The sequence below is a fragment of the Neolamprologus multifasciatus genome, chromosome 3 (genome assembly GCF_963576455.1).
Source record: "Neolamprologus multifasciatus chromosome 3, fNeoMul1.2, whole genome shotgun sequence".
NCBI lineage: Eukaryota > Metazoa > Chordata > Actinopteri > Cichliformes > Cichlidae > Neolamprologus > Neolamprologus multifasciatus.
This window is the reverse complement of record NC_140441.1, coordinates 7285071-7312095: the sequence shown is the minus strand read 5'-3', so window position 1 is coordinate 7312095 and position 27025 is coordinate 7285071. Positions and strand designations below refer to the sequence as shown.

Here is a 27025-nt window from a genome sequence, read left to right as displayed (position 1 = left end):
TCTTGTGTGAAACTTGTATGAAAAGCATACAAGAGTGAAAACAGATATAAGAGCTCTTGAAAAATTATATAATGAAACTTGAATGTTTTGGATACTTACTAAAACAATAAATGAAAGTAATGAGCATGTTTGCCTACTGGTGGCGCCAGTGTCCGGCAGCCTCGCTTCTGTCAGTGCGCCCCAGGACAGCTGTGGCTACAACGTAGCTTGCCATTGCCAGTGTGTGAATGTGTGTGTGAATGACTGAATGTAGTGTAAAGCGCTTTTGGGTCCTAAGGGACTGAGTAAAGCGCTATTTACCATTCAAGCAATACACTAACATGTGGAGCCATGGTATGGGGATCTTCTTGAGGACCCTCAGGAAAGTCTCTGCTGTGTCATCTTAACCAGCTCTGTGGTGTTTAGACCCTGGGTCATTTCTGCCTGAGGTAAACTTACAGAAACAGGAAGTCCTGACCCTCTCTTTGTGGTTCCAGCTGTCTGTTACTTTTCTTCTTGAAGTCAGTGATCAGGTGGTTTGTCCTGGACACTGTGGTGTCATCAGGGTTCATCAGATTATAGAGCAGGGGCTCAGCACACAGCTCTGTGAGGATCCAGTGTTGAGGCTGAGAGCTGCAGAGCTGTGTCGGTCCAGTGTGGGGACTAAGTAACGTGTTACAGTAACTACGTTATTATTGTGGTAACGAGCACGGTAACTAGTTATTATGACAAAATCAGGAACGCGTTAACCGTTACTGGGATTTAGATAAGGTTGTTATTTGTTACTTTGTGTGGTGGCTATCACGGAGCTTCCACAGATTCAGTAACATTAGCAAGTGGTGGAGGCAGCAGGTGGAGGAGGGAAAGGGGAGGAGGAGAGACCTGAGGCGGCCGCCGGTCCGAGCGTCAGGTGAACTGAACTTCAGGTAAGAAGTTATGACCTGCAGTCTATCAGGGTCAGATATAAACCAAGACGTCGTCTACTCTTCACTGAAGTAGTCCACCAGTCCAACCACTGACGTCCAGCTGCTGGTCTCTAACTGGTCCCCCAGCACCTCAGAGCAGAGGACGTCCACATGTTAAAGAGATTTTCATGTGTTTCACTTTCATTTCTCTCTCAATTCGACTCACACAAGTCAAGAATCAATGACAACAAAATATGAAAGATTTTGTTGTCATTGTACCAATGTAAATATCTTGGGGTCATTCTAGACCCAACCTTATCCTTCAAGAGTCACATAAATAAAGTGTCCCAGGTACTTAAATTTAATAATCGAAATTTTAATCATATACGTTATGCTGCCCTCACGACACGTGACCATGTGAAGCTAGACAGCTAGCGAACAAAATAGACGCGATCTTCCACACAAGGCTTGCTTTTCTTGCTTTTAATGAAGATCCTTTAAAGCCTTATCCTCTCTCAAGGCTTCTCCTTGCTATTTCTTATTTGTAACTGAAACATACAGAAAGTGAAAATAAACTGCTAGCTAATACACATCTTAATGACAAACTTAAAGATTAGCCTAGCTTAACACGTGCGTTACATTAGCATCGCAGTTCACTCCAGGTAAACACATATAAAAGTTTGTTTCTGAACATATTAATACTCACAAAGACGAACGTTTCCCAAGGTACAAGCGTGTAGGGCACTTTTAGCGTGTACATGAACTCGTTCACTCTTTTAATGCTGCCGACGCACTTTTACAGCATCAACGGAGAAAATACCTCAAAGATAGGTTAATGATCAGAGCGCTCCCTCACTCCCATTCCCCCACATACAATACAAAGATCGCTTGTGATAACGATGTCTCACTCTGAGCAAATTTCGAACCCACACATTTTAACTGTTTTTAGCATGAATTACTTATAATATTTCTTAACTCTGAACTCTGAAAAAAAAACCCGACTTCCCACCACCACTGTCATGTGTTAAAAAACACAAATTACTGAACTTCAATAACTTAGTGACACTTAAAAGAGTATGTTTAATATATAAAGTCTTACACTCCCTTACTCCACCACCACTAAAGCAATTTGTTTTAAGGCACAGGTTAAAAACTGGTTATGGACAAATCAAGTGTGTGATCATGTATAAGTTGTATAGTTTTAATGTTTTATTTGGGAATAGAATAGTGTGTATGTGTGAGTTTGGTGATGGAGTTTTTATTATGAATTATTATGTCTATTTTTATGTTTTATGGACAAAAGATGGAAATTAGCCCTTGGCTATAATCTGGTATGTTTATATTCATGTAATTTTTTTTACATTTATGTTCATCAACATGCACTGTCCTAAATAAATTAAAATAAAATAACAATGTTAGTATTTAAAGTCCAACATGTGTGAGGATGGTGTTCATTATATTCCAGCTACCACAGGTTAACAGGCAGGATAAACTCTGCACGTCTCCTATCAGTCTTGTGTCTAACATAGACACACAAACATTCACATCTACGACCAACTTAGACTCACAGGTTAATGTAACTGCCTGACTGTGGGCTGTGGGAGAAGCAGAGTGCCCAGAAACAACCATGCAGACCCCACACAGAAAGATGGAGGCTGGATTCAAACCCAGCACCTTCTTTCAGTCAGACAACAGCATCACCATGCTGCCCCAGGGGGACGTCCACTAAATGGTTATACTGGTTATAGTTTGTTTCATTAACTAAGCTGCAACACTGGCAGCAGAGTGAAGTAGAGTCGACGTTTTAAATGATATTTTTTAATTGATTTCTTGTGAATGAAGTCATAAATGTCAGGATGTGCTTTATCGATTATCACAGAGAAACTCAAATATCATGTAATCATCTCAGTTAACCTCAAATTATGTCAAAACAACGTTGCTGGTTTCTTAACTTCTGAAAGCACAAAAGGTTTTATGTGTTTCCGTGTGTTACACTTAAAAAACAACTTAATTTTAAATGTTTTGCAACAAAAGAGGAACTGCAGAGTGTCTAAGTTCATATTCTGGAATAAATTTATCACATGAATCATTAAGAGGTTAGAAATCCACCAATAACTCTGTACAAATAGAGGAAGAAACAGACTCAGAGGAAGAGGGCGGGCTTTACTTGGTGTCAGTGAGAGAAATGAAAAAAAGCTCAAATGAGTGAGAAGGACGATGAAGGAAACATCTGTGCTGTGTCTGCTCTGTAAGTAGAATCTCTGTGTTTGTTTGAATTCTTGTACTTTGACTGTCTGCTCTCCTGATAACTGATGATGGAGGAGAAGACATGAAAAACAAATCAGGCTGAATTCATGAATGCAGGTCAGGGAGCTCTGAGCGGATGGTGCGCTCAGCTGATCGCACAACCCTCTGTAGAGCTCGTCTGTCCTGCATGGTGCTGTTCCCGAACCAGGTTGAGATGTTTCCCGTCAGGATGCTCTCTATGGTGCAGGAGTAAAAGTTCCTGAGCACCTTGGAGGGCAGCTACAGGTTGTTTTACGATCTGTGACAAAATTATAAAAAATTCTATTCAATCTGGGAATTAACAAACTATAACTTAAGTGTGGCCTACAAAATGACTCAGAGCAATAAAATGTGTCCATCCTTCCAACCCGGTCAGGAAGATAAACATCCCAAAACAATGAACAGTCCCGGAGCTGAAGGACAAAAGCAATACACAGAATTATAAATGTGTCAAATGTTAAAAATAGTCACAATTTACATGCTTACTTAAGACCCTTCCTTAATAGAAACCACACCTAAACTAAGGCTACGTCCACACGAGCCCGGAGAGATCTGAAAACAGCGTTTTCGTCTGAAAATGCTCGGCGTCCCCACCTTTGAGTTATGCATCCACATTGAGCACAAGTGTGAAATGCAAGGCCTGCCTCAGCTGGCGGGAAAATGTTGAGGAAAAGCACCGAGTTTTTTAAATGGACTAACAATGAGATGGAGTTGTTGCTGCGAGTAACACAAAAGTACAAAGTGGCAAAAGCGAGTGAGAGTTAGAGAGTTTGAAGAAAAGCTATCTGAAGCATGCACAAACTGATAGGGCTGTCAAAACTGAGAGCAAACAAAACAACTGCTGTACGATGCCCTCTGCTATCTAAGTTTAATAGGTCACATGACTGCATCACATGACTAAAACGTGTCATTGTTATCATTAGTGTAGACGTAGCCTAAGTCCTTGTTCTTATTTCTCTGCCTCACACACCTGATTTCATCTGAGCTCATCCTTTCACAGATCAAACAGGATCAGTTAGAGGTCAGAGGTCAACCACAGCAGGTTTAATGTGGCGTTTTTCTGTCTCTGTAGGGCTCTGAACTGTGAGGAGAGTTCAGCATATCCACAGGATCTTTCTGTTATCTGGATTCACACTAACATCATCAGTCAGGAGAAAAACAATCACACCAACCTGATTAGCAACTCGCTAAGTTAACCCTGGATTTTCCCCGGTGATGGCAACATCTGACCAACCACAGCCGTGGATCAGTGTACAGACAGCAGAGCGGCAGATGTTACAAAGGAAGATAAAATTACAATATCAGAAAAGTATGAAGAGGTTAAACACACAATGAAGACTGAAAGTAAAACCCTGCTGTAGACAGATCAGCTGTGAGTGCTTTAAATGTTTATGCCAGTAAGATGGGAGAAGAGCTGATATATCAATAAAGTTTAACCTGTTTGAAGCCTGGAATGAAAGCTGTGTAAGTTAACGGGCTCATCAATATCACATCTTAGATCAGATTAGTTGAAACTTTATTAATCCCTCGGGTGGGTTTAGGGGCGATTCTAGGATCAGAGCTTTGGATGGAGAGCTGCCCATCCAGTCAAGGTAAACTTTACTCGTCACGATGAGACGTCTTCCCCGTCTCTGTCAGTCCCTGCATCCTTAAATGTCTCCAGTTGTCCCGAGTTCCCTCTGACTGCCTCCTTGGTGCATTTAAACCCCTGTTCCTCTCTGTCCTCGTCGTCTGTTGTCTTCATCTCCGTTATCAGTCATCATAATTTTACCATCTCTGTGCAAGTCTGCAAATTTCTTTATTAAATCATAAGATTTAATAATCCTGATAATAATGACTTGCAGTAGTCAAAAGTGTTGATATTAAAACCTAAGAATTTCAGGAAGTTTGTTTTACAAATAAAGCTCTGTGGTCTCTGTAGTTCCATCTTCTATAGACAGATGAACATCTATAGTCTCCAACCGTTAACCTCTCTGCTCTGTGTTGTTTTGTCTTTTAGATCAAAAAAACACCACAGAGGACACACAGAGAATGGATCTCTAGTCCTACTTGTTGGTCTGTCAGTTTTTGCTGTGCTTCTTGTTACTGATTTTGTTGTTTTTCTGATCTACAGAAAACATAAAAAGAAGCAGAATCAGGATTCATAGCAGCCTCCTGTTGAATTGTAGCCTGTTTGAAATGTCTCAGAGTTTTTCTCCTGCTGCTGTTCAGACTCTCAGTGTTGTCAGTGAACATTCAGGTACAGACAGATGATCTGATCATCCAGCAGACAGACATCAAACACGTGCAGAGTTGGTTTGATGATAAATTTCTCTGATTATCATCAAACCTGTTCAGACTGTGTCAGTGTGTCTCTGTCTGTCAGAGACTCTGTGAACTACAGAGTTTGTTCATCTTCACAGTTTTTATAGGATTTGTTGATGGGAATTTCTTTTGGCTTCCAGCTGCTCATCTTATTGTACTTTTCTGTAGCATAGGTTTTCATATTTATGTCCTGTATTTGGAAATTACAGGATTTGTATTGTCAAACATTTTTTTTTCTGTTGATAGAGATAAAAAAAAAAGTCACTTCAGCCTGTGAACACAAAATATTCCTTTATATAACTCATATTAAAGCAAATTCAAGCCTCACAGAGATGAAAAAACTTAGAGAAACCTGCTGTGTACTGTGGGTGTAGTTCAACACACAGTCAATCATTAGCTGGCTTGACAAACCTACATTAAATCTCCAGCTGCAGATGGTTTCAGAAAGGTTATCGATGTCTGTTCAGCTGGGCTTTCTGCTCAGACTCCTGTCTGCATTCACATTAAACTTGTTTTGCAAGTCATGTGACCCTTCTTCCACACAATAACAGTTGTTATCTGTCACGGTTCTGGGTCAGGTTGACCCAGTATTTTGAGTTGTTATGTTTTGGTGTGTTTTTGCATTTTGGATTCTTTTCTTATGATGATGATGATGAATCTATGTTTCAGTTATTCTTGTTTAGGGATTAGTTTGTAGATTTTGTGTTCTCATGTTTTTTGCAGGTTTAGTTCAAGTTCCATGTGTAATTTTCTGTCTGTCTCTCAGTGTCGAGTCTGCGTCTTTGTGTGATGGTTTCTTGTTCCTGTTTTATTGTGAAGGTCTGCGTCTCATGTGAGTGTGTTCAGTTTTACCTCTTGTCTCGTCTCGTTGATTACTCCCAGCTGTGTTCCCCACCTGTGTGTAATCTCCCTGTTTCTCTGTGTGCATTTAAGTCGCGTCTTCTGTCTTGTAGTTGCTGGTCCGTCTGTGTATCCACTATGTCTCACCTGTGTGTTCTCCCTGCTGCCCATTGTCCTCATTCAGGTTCGTGCTCTGTAGTTTAGTTGTTTCCAGTCTAGTTTAGTTCATGCTCCATTTGCTGTTTGTCCCACAGCCTGATAACAGAGATGTGTAAATCACTTCAGTTTGTCTCAGGTGAAATTAGTTTTATTGATCGAACAGCTTTACCTGGTGTTTGTTCTGTGTTCTAGTAACTGCAATTTTTGTGTATATGAGACTTGACAGCAGATTAGAATCAAGTACAGCAACATTTATACATTCTCCAAATAACATATGCACATGTCCATAACATTAAAACCAGAGATGGGCAGTAATGCGTTACTTGTAATGCATTACGTTTGATTACTTGTAACGCGTTACTGTAATCCGATTACTTTTTTCAAGTAACGAGTAAAGTAATGGATTACTATTGCAAAAAAAACGTGATTTTCTTGCGAGAATGTCTCATGACAGTGACGTAAGCGAGTGCGACGTTCGTGACAACAGCTGTGTGCAGATCAACAATGGATCATATATCGAGTGCGGAGAGAGTATGAGCGTGCAGCGTTTAAAGCGTGGAAGTACTGACCTTACTTTGAGTTTGATTCCATAAAAAGTGACAAAAACATTAGTGTCCGTTGTGCGTGGGAAGAAAACTTCTTTTTACAGCGAAAAAAACCCCTAAACTTCCGAGCAAGCACCGAGTAGCTACGACGTAATGGGAAACTCACAGAGAAACTCGCGGATTCTTCCACTGACCGCTGCACACCTGCACCAGGGTAACCCTCCGCCTACCCCACTCCTGCTTTACAGGTGAAAATAGAGCAACAGGACCGCTAGTCTTTGACTTTATTTATTTTCTGCTGTGTTTTACTTGCATCTATTTGAATGACTGAGTGTAAACACACAAATTATTTTATGTGCTGGAATGTGCAGAAAATAAGTTTAAATATTAAACAAATTTCTTCCAGTCAGAGAATGTTGCATATAATTAAATTTTTGCTTGATGCATAAAGTTAAAAGATTAAAACGAATAAAACAAGTTTTAAAAAGAGACTTTTCCATTTGATTACATTTTGTATGATGGATTATGTAGAAAAAGTAGAATTGGGCTGAAAGATCTATCACTTTATCACCTATTCAGGTTGTAAATCATGTTTTTAAAAAGTAACTAAGTAACTAATTACTTTTGAAAATAAGTAATCAGTAAAGTAACGTGATTACTTTTTGGGGGAAGTAATCAGTAATTAGTTACTGATTACTTTTTTCAAGTAACTTGACCGACACTGATTAAAACCCACAGTTGGAGCTTTGTTTAGTGTTGTCTAGTGTACGGCTTAACAACTCGCTTGTAGCAGAGAATCTCTGTCATGCTTAAAACCTGCTGCACATCAAAGAATCAGTGACGTAGATGAACTTATGATTGTTGCTCTTTATCTGTACATGTTGGTGGTTGGTTAACTTGGACGATTGAGTCCAGAACAGTTCTGTTTGGTAACAATAAAGTCCATCGAATAAATAAATGTTCAGATGGTGGTGATTTTTTTTTAATGTGATTTTGTTCATTACTAACACTGGTGAGTGTAATCACATTACTGTTACTGTAATCACTTTACTGTCGTTTTATTATTGACAAAATATTAAAGAAATGTTGATGACCTGTTTATATCCATGTTAGTCTTTAAAGTCCAACATCTCCCTCTAGTGGCCATAAATAAACCATGTGTGAGGAAATACATTTATTCATTAACCAAACTACAAGATGTTGACACAAGGGGACAATTGATGTCTCCATTAAACAGATGGATAATTGTTGGCATTCCTGGAGTGGCTTCATCTCAGGAGGTAGAGCAGATCATCCACTAATTATAAAGCTTGTGAACGGATCCCTTGATGCTCCAGTCTGCATGCCAAATATCCTTGGACAACATACAAAACCCAAGTTTTTGTCTGATGCATCCATCAGTTTGAATGTTAGACAGAAAGCACTTAGGAGAGTAAAATTGTGGCATATAAGTACATATAAATATTTACCACAAAAACTCAGATTATGTTGAAAAACTACTCAATGATACATTTTTTAGCTTTTCTAGATAAAAGCTTCATGTTTGAATGTTTTTTTTTAAGTTGTATTTTCACAAAGAAAAAACGTAGCCCTCCACCTCTGTGTTTGAACCAATAGAAAAGCTGGTGCTCAGAGGAAGACGGCTTTACTTGGCACTGGACTGGATGATGCCGTCATTCACCTCCTACATCGTTCCCTCGCTCACCTGGAGACCGCTGGGAGCACTGTGAGAATCATGGTCTTTGATTTCTCCAGTGCCTTTAACACCAATCTTCCCACAGTCCTGAAGGACAAGCAGGAGTGGACCATCAACGCACCACCTGGATTCTGGACCACCTCACCGACCGACCACAGTATGTGAGAACTTAGGGATGTATGGCGGACAGGGTCGTCTGCAGTACGGGGGCCCACAGGGAACGGTTCTGGCTCCGTTCCTCTTCACCATCTACACTGCAAACTCCACCCAGTGCTTCCTGCAGTAGTCCTCTGATGACTCTGCAATAGTCGGCCTCGTCACTGATGGGGACAACAAGGAGTACAGAGACTTTGTGGACTGGTGCCAGTGGAACTACCTCCAGATCAACACTAATAAAACCAAGGAGCTGGTGGTAGACGTCATCCCTGAGCAGCTCCTTCAGTGGCTGCAGCACCCTACTGGTGTTGGCCAGAGGGGCCGATGGCGCGATATGGCAGCCTCGCTTCTGTCAGTCTGCCCCAGCTGTGACTACCACTGTAACTTGCCTTCACCAGTGTGTGAATGTTAGAGTGAACCAATTGTGAAGCGCTTTGGGTGCCTAGAAAGCGCTTTATACATGCAATCTGTTATTATCATTAAGAGCATTTCTTTAAACTCTGACAGATCAAAGACTGCTATCATATTTACTAAATGTGAAAATATACTTAATAACTCACTTCTTTAATGTTCTGTGCAATTAACTAACATTCGGTTCCTCACAGCTTCATTCAGCTGCTCTGAGGAAACTGAATGTTAACCATTCAGTTCCTCCTTTATCAGGTCTGTTTATCTCACATTTGACTTCATGTTAAACTATTTTAACATGAAGTTAAAATAACCTGAGCAGTAACTGAAAACACTCTGAGTGTTTCATATAAAGATTTGTGAGTGGCAGCAGTTTCATGTCTGTTCTCAGCTGTTCTGTCTGCAGTGACGTCCTCTGTGTGTGTTTTACTGTGCAGACACTGATCCAGCTGCAGTTTACTCAGCAGTGAGTAAACACAGCAGGAACTATGTAGGTCCTCCAGAGTTGGGAGAAGCCATCCAGTAACCCTGTGGAGCTCCTTTTTCTGTGCAACAGCAAAACCACACACAGAAGCAACATGCTAACATGTGGAGCCATGGTATGGGGATCTTCTTGAGGACCCTCAGGAAAGTCTCTGCTGTGTCATCTTAACCAGCTCTGTGGTGTTTAGACCCTGGGTCATTTCTGCCTGAGGTAAACTTACAGAAACAGGAAGTCCTGACCCTCTCTTTGTGGTTCCAGCTGTCTGTTACTTTTCTTCTTGAAGTCAGTGATCAGGTGGTTTGTCCTGGACACTGTGGTGTCATCAGGGTTCATCAGATTATAGAGCAGGGGCTCAGCACACAGCTCTGTGAGGATCCAGTGTTGAGGCTGAGAGCTGCAGAGCTGTGTCGGTCCAGTGTGGGGACTAAGTAACGCGTTACAGTAACTACGTTATTATTGTGGTAACGAGCACGGTAACTAGTTATTATGACAAAATCAGGAACGTGTTAACCGTTACTGGGATTTAGATAAGGTCGTTATTTGTTACTTCGTGTGGTGGCTATCGCGGAGCTTCCACAGATTCATTAACATTAGCAAGTGGTGGAGGCAGCAGGTGGATGAAGGAAAGGGGAGGAGGAGAGACCCGAGGCGGCCGCCGGTCCGAGCATCAGGTGAACTGAACTTCAGGTAAGAAGTTATGACCTGCAGTCTATCAGGGTCAGATATAAACCAAGACGTCGTCTACTCTTCACTGAAGTAGTCCACCAGTCCAACCACTGACGTCCAGCTGCTGGTCTCTAACTGGTCCCACCAGCACCTCAGAGCAGAGGACATCCACATGTTACAGAGATTTTTATGTGTTTCACTTTCATTTCTCTCTCAATTCGACTCACACAAGTCAAACAATGTATTCTATAGTTTACTTACATTTTTAAAGGGCGCTTTACTGAAAAACCATCACTGTGTGTTTGATGCTGAAGAGTTTTACTTCCTTACTCAACAACAAATATACCAGGAAGCAGCTGACATTGGAAAAACAAACAAACAACAGATTTAAAAGTTGTCAGTTTCTGGTAGCAGCTTAAATGTTTTCATGAGTAGAAACAATTTTTTTCTCCTTTTTGTATTTGTTTGTTCAAAACAAAAACAGCAAAAAAAGAAGCAAACCACACACACAACCCAGGATTCAAATCATGAATACATAATGGGCTTGGATTTACATCATTATGAATGAAATGTGCTCTATTTGGAAGCAGCCGGCCCCCCTCCCCTTTCAACGGGTTGTGTGTGAGACTTTAAATCATCAAACTGTAAATTTTAAATTGTTATTGATCCCTTTACCCCGAGTCCTAAAGTGTATATTTATTTTCTTACTCTTCTTATATTTATTGTTTGTTTACTTGCACTGCTGTAACTGGAGCCTCGTCGTCTCGTCTCTCTATATACTGGACTGTATGTAGTGGAGATGACAATAAAGTTTACTTTGACTTCAGCAGCGAGCAGGCGCACCGAGGGCTCTCGCGCTCACTTTTCATGTATAGAATTTTGAAAAAACATCGGTGCAAATTATAAGTCTGTATCATGATGTCTGGTGTTTTCATGTTTGTTGGTTTGTTTTTATTTTGTTTTATTTTGAGAGTTGGTTATTAGATGCTGCACCAGCCAGCCAGTGAATCCCCCGCTGCCCCGCCCTCTCCTCCCTTTGCCGCAAGCAGCAGGCGCACATCGCAAGCGGAGGGCGCTCTTACTCCCAGCAAATGGGCGATAGAAAACCAATCGGTGCCTGTACCATTCCCAATAATCGCTGGCTGACGTCTGGCTGATGTTGCCTGTTGGATCAGTCTATGTTGTGGTTCTACTGGTGTTACTGGTTCTGCTGGTGAGACGATGTGTTCACAGGAAACTTGAAGGTTTGTACATATTCATTCTTATTCATTGTGGTATTTTGTTTCCATTCTGTCATCATAATTTGGTCCATTTAGATTCTTAAATCATAAAAGTGTTTACTTCAACTCATTTCAGCAGATGGAGAAGATGACATCACCAGTGACATCACATACAGTGTTGTGAAATCATCAAATCATCAACACCCTCCAGTCAAAGAAACCAGAGATGGAGGTTTGTGTGTTCACCCAGGTGTCATCCACATACCTGAACCAATGACTTGGTGGTGTTTCAGGGTAGGATAGCAAAGCCCTCTTTTCCACGTCTTCCATATACAAGTTACCCACAATGGGTGAAACTGGGGAGCCCACGGCACACCCATGTTCCTGCCTGTAGAACTGACCCTTGTATGTGAAACAGGTGGAATTAAGACACAGTTTCAAAAGCAAGCACACCTGGTCCAACAGCCTTGTCTTGTTCTAACTACTTCAGACAGTCTGTCACCCTCGTCCTGTGACCACTTCCTGGGTCTCTTTCAGTCTTCAAATATAAAGTTTTTACAGCTTATAGATTTTAAGTTCTGCTCCAATCATTTGGGTAAAGATAAGAAACACTTTGATGGCCTATAAGTGAAAGTGAAAATGTGATAAACAAATAATATAATTAATAAATAATAAATAATAATTTTTTTTTGATAAGTGAAGTTCACTGAACTGAAAGGAAAATTTGGTTTGATGATGGTTGACATGTTTTCCAAATAGAAGTTTTTCCTGTAGTAAGGAGATACAGGTGCAGCAGAGCATTGCTGGAAGAAATGATCCCAAGGGTGGAATCTCCTGAGAAATCTTCAGAGACCCAGCGAGAAGTAGGGACCATAGCTGACAGCCCAGGCAGGGGTTGAGGTCAAAGGTCATGCTGTTTGGGGACCTACTGGTCATCATGAGAAGATTCTGGAACCACAGCAATGACCATAAAGCTGCATTGGATGGAGAGCTGTGCCACGGGCCTTTCCAGAGGTAATCACGAGGAGATTGTGGACAACAGATGGAGATCTGAAGGATGAGGGGAGCGTTCCAAGCTCCAATCGACCGTGCAGAGAGGAAGTTCAAGGATGGCATCATTATTCTGTGAACAGAAACCAGAAGCTATGGTGGTGACGGGGAATGACTGACAGCAATTTCCTATGAACATCACCTAATGCTGTGTCACTGTGCTATGCATACTTTGACACTCTGAAGAGGGTCTTCCTTTGTGTCATTGTTGTTGTCATTTGCATCATGAACAAGACTGCTGAAGTGACTCAACAGGTGGGGTTATAACAGCAGTAAAATAATTGAATCCAATACCCTTTCCAAAAAAGGTTTTCTGCAGAGACGAAAGGACAATAGAGGAGTCATAAGTATCCCCCCACAGGAAGAATGCATGAAATGAGGTGATGAGGGTTGATAGAGGCCATAAAACAGGAGTGCTGACAAAGGCCTGCAGCCTTGAAGAGAACTGAAAGCCACATTGACAAACAGCAAAACTAACTGGTATGTTTGTTATACCCATGTCTGCATACATTTGGACTCTGGTCATATGGACAGTGATAGAAACAACTGGAAGAGACATTTATGAAGCTCTGAGGAACTCAAACCACTCTGCATGTGTGATTTACACACCTGGAGGAGATGCACCACAAAGCTGGAATGATTTTGCAAATGTTAATTTCTATGTTTGACTATTAACATTCATTTGCTTACTTGGAGGGAACGATGCTCGTCACAGTTCTCTCCCTCATGCACGAGCAACACAAAGAGCTCTGGTGACTTGCGTCTTGTTTTTGCCATTGTAGTAGAATTGTCTTGGCGTTCCAGCAATAGGTCTGTGCTAGATGAACGTATCAGCAACCTTCAAACACGTGTGGAGAAATCATTATTTCTTTGAAAGGTTTTTGACTAAATAACAGAAAAAAGAAAGTAAGAGAAAGAGATGTCAGAGATGAGTGTCAGTAACACAAAAGTAACACTCAGTGTCATGCAGTGACTTTTACACAACCAGATCAGATGAACCAACTCACACTAAAACATGCATTTTGCTGCACTCTTTACACTTATTTATTTTCTTTCTGCTCTTTTATATATTTTGTAAAACCACAAAAAATATTTTATATCAGCAGCAATTTCTCTCAAACTGCTGCATCACAGCTTTCATGCTCTGACCTGCATGTGAAATGAGAGAAAAGCTCTTTATTAGTAACTTTTACAACTTCTGGCAGGTTAATGTCTGAACTTTGGAGTGAAACACACCCTTAGTTACAAGAAATAACACCACAGTCTGTAACTACGTGAATCCATGTTAACACCACCTGTGTGTGTGTGACTGCATTACACTCCCACTGCTGGGAACCTGAACAAGAAGCAGAACAAAGTCTGAAATAGAAGCTGACAAACAGCTGCACCACCGAGTGACACTTTATTTTATAAACTTCACAACAGGTTTCATGTTGTGACCTGTGGAGGTGAAAAGACACAAAACCTGTTTTACAGCTTTTGAGCTGTGGGCAGGATTGAAACACACCTTAGTTAAAAGTCAAACAGCAACATTTGTCTCCTCCCCTCACGTCACTCAAATGTGACAAACCAGGAAACAGGAAGTTCTTCGTCCTCAGTAAAGAGAGACGCACAGACGATCAGACTGAGCTCAGACCAAACTAGCAGCTTCCTCTGAGTGAGTCCAGCTACAGGAGAGAAAAGTGGAAAACTCCAACACTGCTGCTTCAAGCTGCTGACGCTCCACACACTGAATGTGAGTTTGAGCAAAAACACGACTCAAAGGAAGTTTCAGTGAAGGTGGTAGAGGAGGGAGGGCAGCCAGGACTGACTGTACTTCCTGTCTGCTGTTTTCAGCTTCACTCACAGACTCAATGGCTTCCAGATCAGAGGAGGATCTCTGCTGTCCGGTCTGTCAGGAGGTCTTCAGAGATCCTGTTCTTCTGTCATGTAGTCACAGCTTCTGTAAAGACTGTCTGAAGAGATGGTGGAGAGAGAGACCAACACACGAGTGTCCAGTTTGTAAAAGAAGATCTTCAAAGGATGATCCACCTTTAAGTCTGGCTTTAAAGAACCTGTGTGAGTCGTTCTTACAGGAGAGAGATCAGAGAGCTTCAGAGGCTCTCTGCAGTCTGCACTCTGAGAAACTCAAACTCTTCTGTCTGGACCATCAGCAGCCAGTGTGTGTCGTCTGCAGAGACTCAGAAAAACACACCAATCACAGAATCAGACCCATCGATGAAGCTGCACAACAACACAAGAAGGAACTTCAGGAAACTCTGGAGCCCTTAAAGAAGAAGTTAAAGGTTTGTGAAGAAGTTCAAGTGAAGTTTGATCAAACAGCAGAACACATTAAGGTCCAGGCCCGACACACAGAGAGGCAGATTAAGGAGCAGTTTAAGAAGCTTCACCAGTTTCTAGCAGAGGAAGAGGAGGCCAGGCTGGCTGCACTGAGGGAGGAAGAGGAGCAGAAGAGTGGGATGATGAAGGAGAAGATGGAGGCTCTGAGCAGAGAGATAGCAGCTCTTTCAGACACAGTCAGAGCCACAGAGGAGGAGCTGAGAGCTGAAGACGTCTCATTCCTGCACAACTACAAGGCTGCAGTGGAAAGAGTCCAGCGCTGCCCCCTGCTGGATGATCCACAGCTGCCCTCAGGAGCTCTAATAGACCAGGCCAAACACCTGGGCAACCTGACCTTCAACATCTGGAACAAGATGAAGGACATGGTCTCCTACACTCCTCTCATTCTGGACCCAAACACTGCTGATCCACAACTCATCCTGTCTGAAGATCTGACCAGTGTGAGACGAGGAGGAGAGAGGCAGCAGCTTCCTGATAATCCAGAGAGGTTTGATCGGGACTACTCTGTCCTGGGCTCTGAGGGCTTTAACTCAGGGACTCACAGCTGGGATGTTGAAGTTGGAGACAGTACATGGTGGGATCTGGGTGTGTTAGCAGAGTCTGTGCAGAGGAAGGGAATCATACTGTCTGGACTATGGATAATACGGTTGTATAAAGGTAAATACTCAGCACGCTCACCATCAGCTGGTTTCACTGCTCTCTCATTCCAGAAGAAGCTCCAGAGGATCAGAGTGAATCTGGACTGGAACAGAGGAAAGCTGTCGTTCTCTGATCCTGATACTAACACACACATACACACCTTCACACACACTTTCACTCACAGGATGTTTCCATACATTTACACTGTTCATGGTGGTAAAGTGAAGGTGTGTCGGTTGAAGGTGTCAGTGTCAGTGCAGCAGATGAGTTGAGGATGATGATGTTTCTAATGTTGTTTCCTGTCAGTGAATTGAAGCTGTTAAACTGCAGCTGTCCTCCTGCTGCCTCGTTGTTCCAAAGCTCTTTGTTTCTCTTTTAGTTCTCACTGTTTCTTTCTGTTTCTGCTGTCCACCTTTTCACATGGAAAATCATTTCACTGTTTCTCACTGAATGACTCCCCAAACTAGATTTGAAATTCTATCAAGTTTCTAATCATTACAAGTGATTCATGTTTCTATTTGATGTGTAAATGGAGATGATTTAGTTTGCTGGGATATGGACTGACATGTGTTGAATGGGAGGAGCAGTTTGTTGTTGTCTTCTTGTCTGTTTATGACAACAATAAATCTATTGTTGAAACAATGATTCATGTTTAACTCCATATATGAAATGTTTCTGATCTTTGAATTCTGTTTGATTAAAGACTTTCTTCATGACACAAATGAGATTTTAGTGTATTAATAGAACTAAATAAGCTCAGAGTTGAAAGGCTGGAGTATTATGTACGTGCTTCACTGTCAGGATCTTCAGGGGGATTCAAAGGGAAACATCAAACTGCTGTAATGAGATCAACTAGTTGGGCTGAACACACTTATCTGTAGTTTGTCTCCATCCAGGATCATCAGAATATAATGAACATGTGTGAAGAGCCAAAAAATGCTGCTGCCCTCTCAGCATGATGAGCTCCAGCCTTTGTTAACAGGAAAACAGGAAACATGAGACAACTTTCAGAGACAGTAACCAACTGTGGCCACAAGATGGCAGCAGCTGATCTGAGATCCTTTATTGGACAGAACGACTCTGCTCTGTGACGTCATCAGTGGCGTGTCCAGCGGCGTGGCCTGGGGGGGCACAGGCTATCCCCCCAACCAGACTGGCCACCCCAGGTGCCACCCCAAAGCTAAAACACTAAAACTTAATGAAATATCAAATGTACGGTTTCACAGTGAAGCTCAGATATCCGAGCGTAAGTGAATGCAGCACCGGCTTCTGCACTATGAGCATAAAGCACTATAAACATAAAGCAAACAGTCAGTCATTCCAGTTCAGTTTGTACAGTAGACATACAAGGCAAATAAGAGTAACAATACACAGTAAAATGAAATAAGAAGGATAAATAAATAAAGAAAAAAAAAGGGGGGGAATGTGACAGACTTCATAACAACTTTGTACTTGAAAGTTGTAACAGCTCATTCGTTAAACATTTCTGAATGAATTTCAATCAATGACAAACCTTTTTTTATTGGAAGTTAATTTAAGAGAGTTTAAGTAATATTCAATTTCAATCAAAAACAAATTAAATGATGGGGTTGAGTTTTGAAATTTACATTTATGTATATGTAATTTCCCTAATAAGATATAAAGATTGACAATGGCATATTTTTTTTCTTTAGTTTCAAAATAAGTGATAATGTTCTTCCCTTCAATTTTGATTTCGTATGTTGTCTTGCACAGTATATAATTTTCAACTTTCAAGCTCTCTCCAAAATGTAGCACTATATGAACAGCCACAAAACAAATGAGTAGTTCAAGTTCAGTTTTACAAAAGGTACATTTTCTATCAATGTCACAGAATCTTGAAATGTACATGTTGGATGGATATATGTTATGTAATATTTTCAAATGTAATTCTCTAACTTTGTTTGTAATACAAAATCTAAAAGGAACAAGCCACGCTTTATCCCAGTTGATATTATCAAAAATAGAATTCCAAAAAAACTTCCCTCTTGGAGTTACTTTCTTCGCATTATACAAACATTCTCTAATATGTTTATTGGTGCATTTCTTGCTTAAGAAATCAACACCATTTATATAAAGAGTGTTAACGGATGCATGTGGTGTATTCTGTTTTTTGTAGCTTTTCATCAACTCAGTCAGTCCGCTGGGAACGGACTTTATTACAGAGCTAAAATCTTTAAATTTGATAGGGAATGTTTTTTCTGTAATAAAGTCATTGTAACTAAGTAGCTGGCCTTCAGAGTCAAATAAGTCTTTAAAATAGATTATATTTTTATCAATCCAATTCTGCAAATACAGTAATTTGTTCCTCTTAGTAATACATTCGTTATTCCAGATAATAGATCTATGTGGAGAAAAGTTATGTGAATAACATAATTTCCAAGCCAACAATGCCTGTTGATAAAATGCAGACAATTTAACTTTGATATACTGTAATTACAAGACAATAGGAACTGTAAACCTCCAACATTTCTAAAAATGTTATGTGGAATTAAATGCCATTATGATCCATTATGTCTGGTGTTTTCGTGTTTGTTGGTTTGTTTTTATTTTGTTTTATTTTGCAAGTTGGTAATTAGATGCTGCTCCAGCCAGCAGGAGAATCCCCCGCTGCCCCGCCCTCTCCTTCCTGTGCCGCAAGCAGCAGGCGCACCTCGCAAACAGAGGGCGCCCTTACTCCCAGCAAATGGGCGATAGAAAACTGAGTGCCTCTGCCATTCCCAATATGCGCTGGCTGTTGTTGGAGCAGCAAGAGTACGAGCATTTTTTTTTTTGCCGATACCCATGATGCCGGCCCCCACCACGATGTCGCCCCGGGCAACCGCCCATGTCGCCCGTATCTATCTATCCACTCTCCCTCCTCTGCACACGTCCAAACCATCATAACCTTTCCTCTCTAACTAAAGTCATCCAGGCTTTTACATCTTTAAGATGTGGCTGTAGTTTAGCTAGCTTGATGTTTTTCTATTAGTATGTTGACATGGGTGGACAGTTCCAACCTGCACTGAACTCTGTTGTAATTGTGATGGTTTTATAATTTAATTTTCTTAAATTTCACACATGGCATCACATCTGAGTAGTGTTTACCTGCCTCGTCCATCTTTCTCACAGCTGCAAAATGAAATTACCATGACAACATCTCAGTACAGCCAAATAAACACCTGATACAGGGGCCTCATTTAAGAGGTAACAAAGTACAGGTTAGGTGTCAAAGGTTACTTATTAAAAACTAAAATATGTTTTCGACCTGACTGTTGTGCAGTTTTCTCTCAGTGGGAAAAGAAAAGAATGCAATGATCTGCACATCTCATAAGTTTACTTACATTTAAACATGTAAAACAAATCAAATCTTAAAACTGAGATTCCTTTTGTGTTTCATATAATAATTCAGCTTATTTTGAATTGATGGTACCAACATGTCGGGAGCTGTGGTTCCAACATCCAGGCAGGAAGTGGTCTAAAAAGGGCAAGCAGCATAATAAGTAAATAAACAGGCATTTTGTGAACCACTAAAACATGTATGAAGGGCCATGTGGGCGTATGTGCTGCCCTCTAGCTGCTGAGACTATTTCAGAGCCGCCACCTTTGGCGTTATTAATTTGCAGTTCTTTTCTACTTTGTAATTCGTGTTCTCTTTATCGGTAAACTGACACAGCACTTGACTCTGTAATTCTTACCTGGATGATAACTGGAACCTGTACGACTTAATAAGAAGAGGTGGACGTCCACTTAGTGTGACACTTTTTACTGTGGAAACAAAAACAAACAAGCAAAGAATAAAGAAATAAAAGTTAATAAACACTGAATCTGAACTCTTCATGTGATGTCAGGCTCTCTGAAAACACTGAACATAAAATGTTAAAAATATAACGATGTTTATTCCTTCTTATTTAAACTTCCAGACTTTTGTGTGACCTGCATGAAACCTCAGTTCACAAAATCACCAACAGGGGGCAACGATGAGCTGACCTCATGGGCCAAAAGGTCACATTGATTATGAAATCGCTCCAATGCAACATTTTTCCATCTGTTCAGATGCAAAATAACTTGTCAGTGTTGTGTAACGATTCTTCATCCCCAGCAGACGAGAGAAACGCTGTAACAAGAAGGTTTTACCTTCTGTGTCAGTTTCACTTCCTCCTTCCTGTGACGGTGTGAGGCCTGCATCAGCACCACACTGCAGCAGCAATGACTGATAACACAAACACTCAGACAAACATCCTCAGCAGCCTGATAACACAATGTGAAACTACCCACAACTGTGAAACAATCAGTTGTTCTTCCTTATTGTTTCATAAAACCACAGAAAGATTATGAAACAACCTCCGTCTGAGGAGTGACACACCGAGACCCGAAACATCAGAGCTGTGAAATGTAGAGAAAGGGAATTCCCGACATTCACTGAAGGGGTTAAATCTGTAGATGGTGCAGGAGGAGAAGCTGGAGATGACTGACATGTAGCCGACACCACGATGAAACAGACCTCCTGTGATACTATGGAGAAAGACTACGAGCAGCAGCTGTGAGGAGCGTCACCTGCAGGTGTAGATGAGCTGATCTCAGTGCTGACACACTGTATGTTACTGTGTGGGAACGATTGTAGTCAGTTCTCTGTGTGTGCTGACCTCTTCATGGTCTGATAGAGGCCAGGGTACGTAACTGGTTCCTGACCAGCTTCAGCTGTGTCCACCAACAAAATATGTTAGTACAATATTTGAGCGTTGATGGCCCAGTGCTCCTCTGCAGACTCAGACACACATTTTCTACACTTATAAAACATTTCAAACAGAAAGAATAAAAAGCAAACAGCACTCAAAGGTCAAATATATTTAAACCAAGAGTTTAATACACAAAATCTGATGACCGTGACAACAAAATATGAAAGATTTTGTTGTCATTGTACCAATGTAAATATCTTGGGGTCATTCTACACCCAACCTTATCCTTCAAGAGTCACATAAATAAAGTGTCCCAGGTACTTAAATTTAATAATCAAAATTTTAATCATATACGTTATGCTGCCCTCACGACACGTGACCATGTGAAGCTAGACAGCTAGCGAACAAAATAGACGAGATCTTCCACACAAGGCTTGCTTTTCTTGCTTTTAATGAAGATCCTTTAAAGCCTTATCCTCTCTCAAGGCTTCTCCTAGCTATTTCTTATTTGTAACTGAAACATACAGAAAGTGAAAATAAACTGCTAGCTAATACACATCTTAATGACAAACTTAAAGATTAGCCTAAACACGTGCGTTACATTAGCATCGCAGTTAACTCCAGGTAAACACATATAAAAGTTGTTTCTGAACATATTAATACTCACAAAGACGAACGTTTCCCAAGGTACAAGCGTGTAGGGCACTTTTAGCGTGTACATGAACTCGTTCACTCTTTTAATGCTGCCGATGCACTTTTACAGCATCAACGGAGAAAATACGTCAAAGATAGGTTAATGATCAGAGCGCTCCCTCGCTCCCATTCCCGCACATACAATACAAAGATCGCTTGTGGTAACAATGACTCACTCCGGGCAAATTTCGAACCCACACATTTTAACTGTTTTTAGCATGAATTACTTATAATATTTCTTAACTCTGAACTTATTTTTCACTTTGCTTATGTAACTTAATCAGACTATGCACTAACTACTGACTTCTGACCAAAAGGCATAACATACGTAATAATTTAAATATGAATGTTGCAAAAAAGTATTTTTACTCAATGGTCATCTCTCATATCGACTATTGTTTGACGTCCGGGTCACTTGCTTGTCCAACAACACTTAAAACTATTGAAAACATTTATAAAAGAAGTTTAAAACTACTTGACAAAAAAACCTGACTTCCCACCACCACTGTCATGTGTTTAAAAAACATAAATTACTGAACTTCAATAACTTAGTGACATTTAAAAGAGTGTGTTTAATATATAAAGTCTTACACTCCCTTACTCCACCACTAAAACAATTTGTTTAAGGCACAGGTTAAAAACTGGTTATGGACAAATCAAGTGTGTGATCATGTATCAGTTGTATAGTTTTAATGTTTTATTTGGGAATAGAATAGTGTGTATGTGTGAGTTTGGTGATGGAGTTTTTATTATGAATGAATTATGAATTATTATGTCTATTTTTTATGTTTTATGGACAAAAGATGGAAATTAGCCCTTGGCTATAATCTGGTATGTTTATATTCATGTAATTTTTTTACATTTATGTTCATCAACATGCACTGTCCTAAATAAATTAAAATAAAATAACAATGTTTGTATTTAAAGTCCAACATCTCCCTCTAGTGGTCATATATAAACCATGTGTGAGGATGGTGTTCATTATATTCCAGCTACCACAGGTTAACAGGCTGGATAAACTCTGCACGTCTCCTATCAGTCTTGTGTCTAACACAGACACACAAACATTCACATCTACGACCAACTTAGACTCACAGGTTAATGTAACTGCCTGACTGTGGGCTGTGGGAGAAGCAGAGTGCCCAGAAACAACCATGCAGACCCCACACAGAAAGATGGAGGCTGGATTCAAACCCAGCACCTTCTTCCAGTCAGACAACAGCATCACCATGCTGCCCCAGGGGGACGTCCACTAAATGGTTATACTGGTTATAGTTTGTTTCATTAACTAAGCTACAACACTGACAGCAGACTGAAGTAGAGTCGACGTTTTAAATGATATTTTTAATTGATTTGTTGTGAATGAAGTCATAAATGTCAGGAAGTGCTTTATCGATTATCACAGAGAAACTCAAATATCATGTAATCATCTCAGTTAACCTCAAATTATGTCAAAACAATGTTGCTGGTTTCTTAACTTTTGAAAGCACAAAAGGTTTTATGTGTTTCTGTGTGTTACACTGAATGAATACCAAATATATGTAAATTGGTTAAAGAAAATACAGAATTTTCTGTATTTCACGAGTTACACTTTACAAAATGAAACATCCCTTTGATTGTAATAATGTCTCTTCCTCTTTCTTCTGTATTTTGAGTCCAACTAATTTGCTAAGCAGCAAAATTATAGATGTGTTTGACTAACAGTAGTGATGTTATTCAAAGACGACTCCTATGAGGGCCGTGGGCTCTCTCTCTTCTTCTTGACCGTGAGAAATGACCACATGCGAGGAAAGCTGCAGGTGCATAAATGACCCACTGCCGATTCAGGGAAGTAGTTATGAAGAATAACTAGTTGCTGACTAACATATAAATAAAGACATATAAAAACATTGTTGTCCTCTGACCCAGTAATTAGACTTTTGTTTTGACTTTTTCTGGATTAAAGTGATGATTTATGTTCAGTTTGTATTATTTAGTATAAAGTATAATATTTTTTCCTGAGTTTATCTTTGCTTCTAGTCCTTTGGTTCCTCATAATGTTAGTGTCTTTCTGCATTTCCTGTCCGGTCTCTGTCATGCGGCGGCTGTGTGAAGGCAAGAGAGGACCCAAATGCACGGCTCTAGACACACGGAGATGAACTCAAAGGCAGGTCTTTATTAACAGGAACATAAGAAGTCATACAAAACTATACTGGGAGAAACTGAAGCTAAGGCGCTGGGAAGACACGGGAAATGCACACAACCTAGAGGGACGACGCAACACGGAGCAAAGGGATACTCTGACATAAATACACAGAAGGTAATGAGGGAAGTGGGAACACAGCTGAGGACAATTACTCATGACCGAGCGGGGAGGACACGAAACTGAAAATACTGACACCGAGATGTGGACCTTAAACACAACACAGTACACAGAGATGAGCAGAGAGAGAGAGGCAGAGAACAAGGATGAATACACGAGGGGATGAGGAGAACACAGAACACAATAACAGCATGGACACAGGGGGGATCCAAATACAAACCAAACAATCCAATGAACATAAGGAACAAAATACAAAACCACAGGAAAACTGAGAACACGGTCAAAATGACCCAGGACCATGACAGTCTCAGGTTAGGTTTATGTTTGTATTCCCTGTGTTTTCTCCCTTCTTGTCCCATATGTCATCCCACTTGTCTTCTGTCTGTCCATCCTTAGCCCCAGGGTCACATTCACATGTCTTAGTCCTGCTCTCTGTGTTTGTTCATTCCTGTTTCATTTTGATCCAGCATCATCTTCAGTTTTGCTTCCTGTGTCACTTTACTCTGTAATGAGTCCCACTTGTTGGCCATCCTCTCCTGAGCCTGTGTGTATTTATGTCCTCAGTTTCCCTCGATTCCTTGTTGTGTCGTTCACTCAGGCTTTTCCCCTCTTGCCTGACTTCTTGTTTTTTTGTATTTTGTTGAGTTTTCAAGCTTCAGCAATAAAGCTGCCGCACTTAGTTTATCTTTTTGTCCTGCTACTGGATCCTGCCACACAGCCGGACTTGACAATATCAAATGTACAAACTGAGAACATTATCATTTTAGGAAACGTATTACTTAATTTTTAGTTCGATGGCAGCCACACATCTAAAACAAAAGTTGGGATGAGGGCTTAATAAAGAACGGAAAAGGAAGTGAGAAAAAGAAAATGGAGCGGAGAACATTTTGTGTAGTTACAGAGATGCCCCAAAGTCTCAAACCTCCCCTCATGTTTTTATATTTCATTAGGAAAATGGAAAAAAGATGCATTGATCCATTGAAACATATGGGAATACAGCTTGTACGGCAAAAAGAGAGTTTGTACAGTTATAACAAGCTACAACGTCAGTATTTTATTCTTCAGCAAAGCCTGAAATCTCTTTGGAAGCTTTCTTGTAAATTTATTCTGAGCAATAGTGTTATTTGTTTTGTTTTATTTATTTATTTTACATTTCCTGTCCAGTCCTTAAATCCTAGAATCCAGTCCCATGAATCATTAAAGCATAAAAACAGCTCCTAACACTGCTGAGGAGTGTCTGAAAGTCATGTTATAAGGAAGTAGGCAAAGATCCAGCAAACAGCTGACACATGACCTGACTGTAAACTGAAGCCTCATCAGAAATGGTCTCAGTAGAAAAATGTCTGCCAAGAAGTTGTCAAGGAAATGCGGCATGCCAAACTACACAAGTAAAACATGGTAGAGGCTCCGTCATGGTTTGCATGGTTGCATTTTAGCCAGAGGGGTTGGAGGCCGTGATAAAATTGATAGAATTATAAATGAATAAACATACGGTCGTTGTTTGAGCCACCGTGTAATACCTTCTGCAAAGAAACAGCTTTATTTTTCAGCATGACAATGAACCTAAACATACTAACAATGCAATAAAATACCTGGACACTATCGGTCATGGACTGGCCTCCCCAGAACCCGGAGCTTTATCGAAGCAGCGTGGGATCATCTTCACAGAGAACAAAAAGCACTTAAAACACCTGGAGAACTGTTCCTAAAGACGACTTAAAGACATTACAAGAGATCTGATTAAGAGAGTTCAGGTTGTAGAACAAAGGTGGGCGCACCAAATATGGACTCTTAACCTGACTCTGGTTTTGCCTTTTATGCTGTATTTTCATTAATGTTTGGACACGAGGAGTGGCTCAGGACTCACATTATTCATAAGTTTTCCAAACTATCATCAAGCACTTGGATGTTTGGCTGTAATCTTATCTTTTACCTTCCTGTCATTGGTCCCATTGATGAGCACTGGGAGTTAACAGACAACGGTCGCACTCCTTTTATTCTCCTTTTATTTCAATTAACATACTTTTGATTCTTGATCAAACCTCAAACCCCTCCGGTCCAGCTCTCACAAAAACTTTATCAAAGAGGAAAAGATTTTTTTTCCTGCGATAAGCACGTTTGTTCTGGTGTTTTCATCAGGGGCCAAACAGGAAGCTGCAGCGACGCTCTCTACACGTTCAGATAAGTCAGACAGTCGGACCTCTATAAAACCTGACCTATGTTTAAAACAAGGCAGTTCTCAGACTGACAGCCGACCAAAGGAAGCAGATCTTTGAACCAACCAACCATGGTCCTCGCCCTTCTCTGCATGGATCACAAATTCAAATTCAAATTCAAATGTTTATTTGTCACATACAGTCATACACAGTACGATATGCAGTGAAATGCTTACACAACTGCTCGTGACCTAAAGAAAAAAAGAAAAGTCTATGAATAAGATAGGAAATAAATATGAAAATTAAAAAGGGTCAATTTAACTAGGAAGGAATAAATAAAATATATAAATTAAAGTTGAAAATAAAATAACTGTACAACAAAATACACAATACACAGTATAGAAATATATAAGAATGTATGAAGAAATATAAATATATATACACAATAACAGCAGCTGTACAAGTATTAACTGGAAATGAAGAAATATAATGTCCAGTGTTGTGCAATCCACATTATTTAGTGTCTTGTGCAAATATGCTTAAAGTGGTTTAAGTGATGAAGTGAAAACAATGTCCAGTGTGTGTGTAAGAACCATATGTGTGGGTCAGTACTGTGTGGTGGTGTGATTGAGAGACCGTATCGCCTGCAGGAAGAAGCTCCTCCTCAGTCTCTCTGTGTTGGTCTTCAGGGAGCAGAATCGCTTTCCTGACCTCAACAGAGAGAACAGTCTGTTGTTGGGATGGCTGAGGTCCTTCACCATCTTCCTGGCCTTGGTCCAGCACCGCCTGCTGTAGATTGAGTGCAGGTCAGGGAGCTCTGAGCGGATGGTGCGCTCAGCTGATCGCACAACCCTCTGTAGAGCTCGTCTGTCCTGCATGGTGCTGTTCCCGAACCAGGTTGAGATGTTTCCCGTCAGGATGCTCTCTATGGTGCAGGAGTAAAAGTTCCTGAGCACCTTGGAGGGCAGCTACAGGTTGTTTTACGATCTGTGACAAAATTATAAAAAATTCTATTCAATCTGGGAATTAACAAACTATAACTTAAGTGTGGCCTACAAAATGACTCAGAGCAATAAAATGTGTCCATCCTTCCAACCCGGTCAGGAAGATGAACATCCCAAAACAATGAACAGTCCCGGAGCTGAAGGACAAAAGCAATACACAGAATTATAAATGTGTCAAATGTTAAAAATAGTCACAATTTACATGCTTACTTAAGACCCTTCCTTAATAGAAACCACACCTAAACTAAGGCTACGTCCACACGAGCCCGGAGAGATCTGAAAACAGCGTTTTCGTCTGAAAATGCTCAGCGTCCCCATCATTGAGTTATGCATCCACATTGAGCACAAGTGTGAAATGCAAGGCCTGCCTCAGCTGGCGGGAAAATGTTGAGGAAAAGCACAGAGTTTTTTAAATGGACTAACAATGAGATGGAGTTGTTGCTGCGAGTAACACAAAAGTACAAAGTGGCAAAAGCGAGTGAGAGTTAGAGAGTTTGAAGAAAAGCTATCTGAAGCA

General features: G+C 40.6%; 1 protein-coding gene and 2 long non-coding RNA genes across 4 annotated transcripts in view; 2 read left to right on the top strand and 1 right to left on the bottom strand.

Moving 5' to 3' along the window:
• The first annotated feature begins 11591 nt into the window (after positions 1 to 11591).
• LOC146521340 (uncharacterized) overlaps positions 11592 to 27025 on the top strand; it is a 47056-nt gene continuing 31622 nt past the window's right edge. The window contains exon 1 of the long non-coding RNA XR_014873401.1: positions 11592 to 11672. This is a non-coding gene — a long non-coding RNA (uncharacterized LOC146521340). The remainder of the gene's footprint in view (positions 11673 to 27025) is intronic.
• On the bottom strand, positions 12416 to 21218 carry LOC146521342 (uncharacterized). 2 transcript variants are annotated; one of them, XR_014873398.1, is made up of 4 exons: positions 21021 to 21216; positions 19373 to 19442; positions 13389 to 13536; positions 12416 to 13011 (listed from the first exon to the last, which is right to left on the bottom strand). It is a non-coding gene; the product is annotated as an uncharacterized LOC146521342 (long non-coding RNA). The 2 variants fall into 2 exon arrangements; XR_014873397.1 differs by having other exon boundaries at positions 12416 to 13536; positions 21021 to 21218.
• LOC146521343 (nuclear factor 7, ovary-like) lies at positions 14194 to 16399 on the top strand. Its single transcript, XM_085155027.1, has 2 exons — positions 14194 to 14433; positions 14535 to 16399. The coding sequence occupies exon 2, from the start codon at positions 14552 to 14554 to the stop codon at positions 15947 to 15949; it is 1398 nt and encodes a 465-aa protein (XP_085011153.1). The 5' UTR covers positions 14194 to 14433; positions 14535 to 14551; the 3' UTR covers positions 15950 to 16399.

What these genes read in the sequence shown, in the direction of transcription:
- LOC146521343 (XM_085155027.1), top strand. Translation starts at nt 14,552, where the DNA reads ATGGCTTCCAGATCAGAGGAGGATCTCTGCTGTCCGGTCTGTCAGGAG.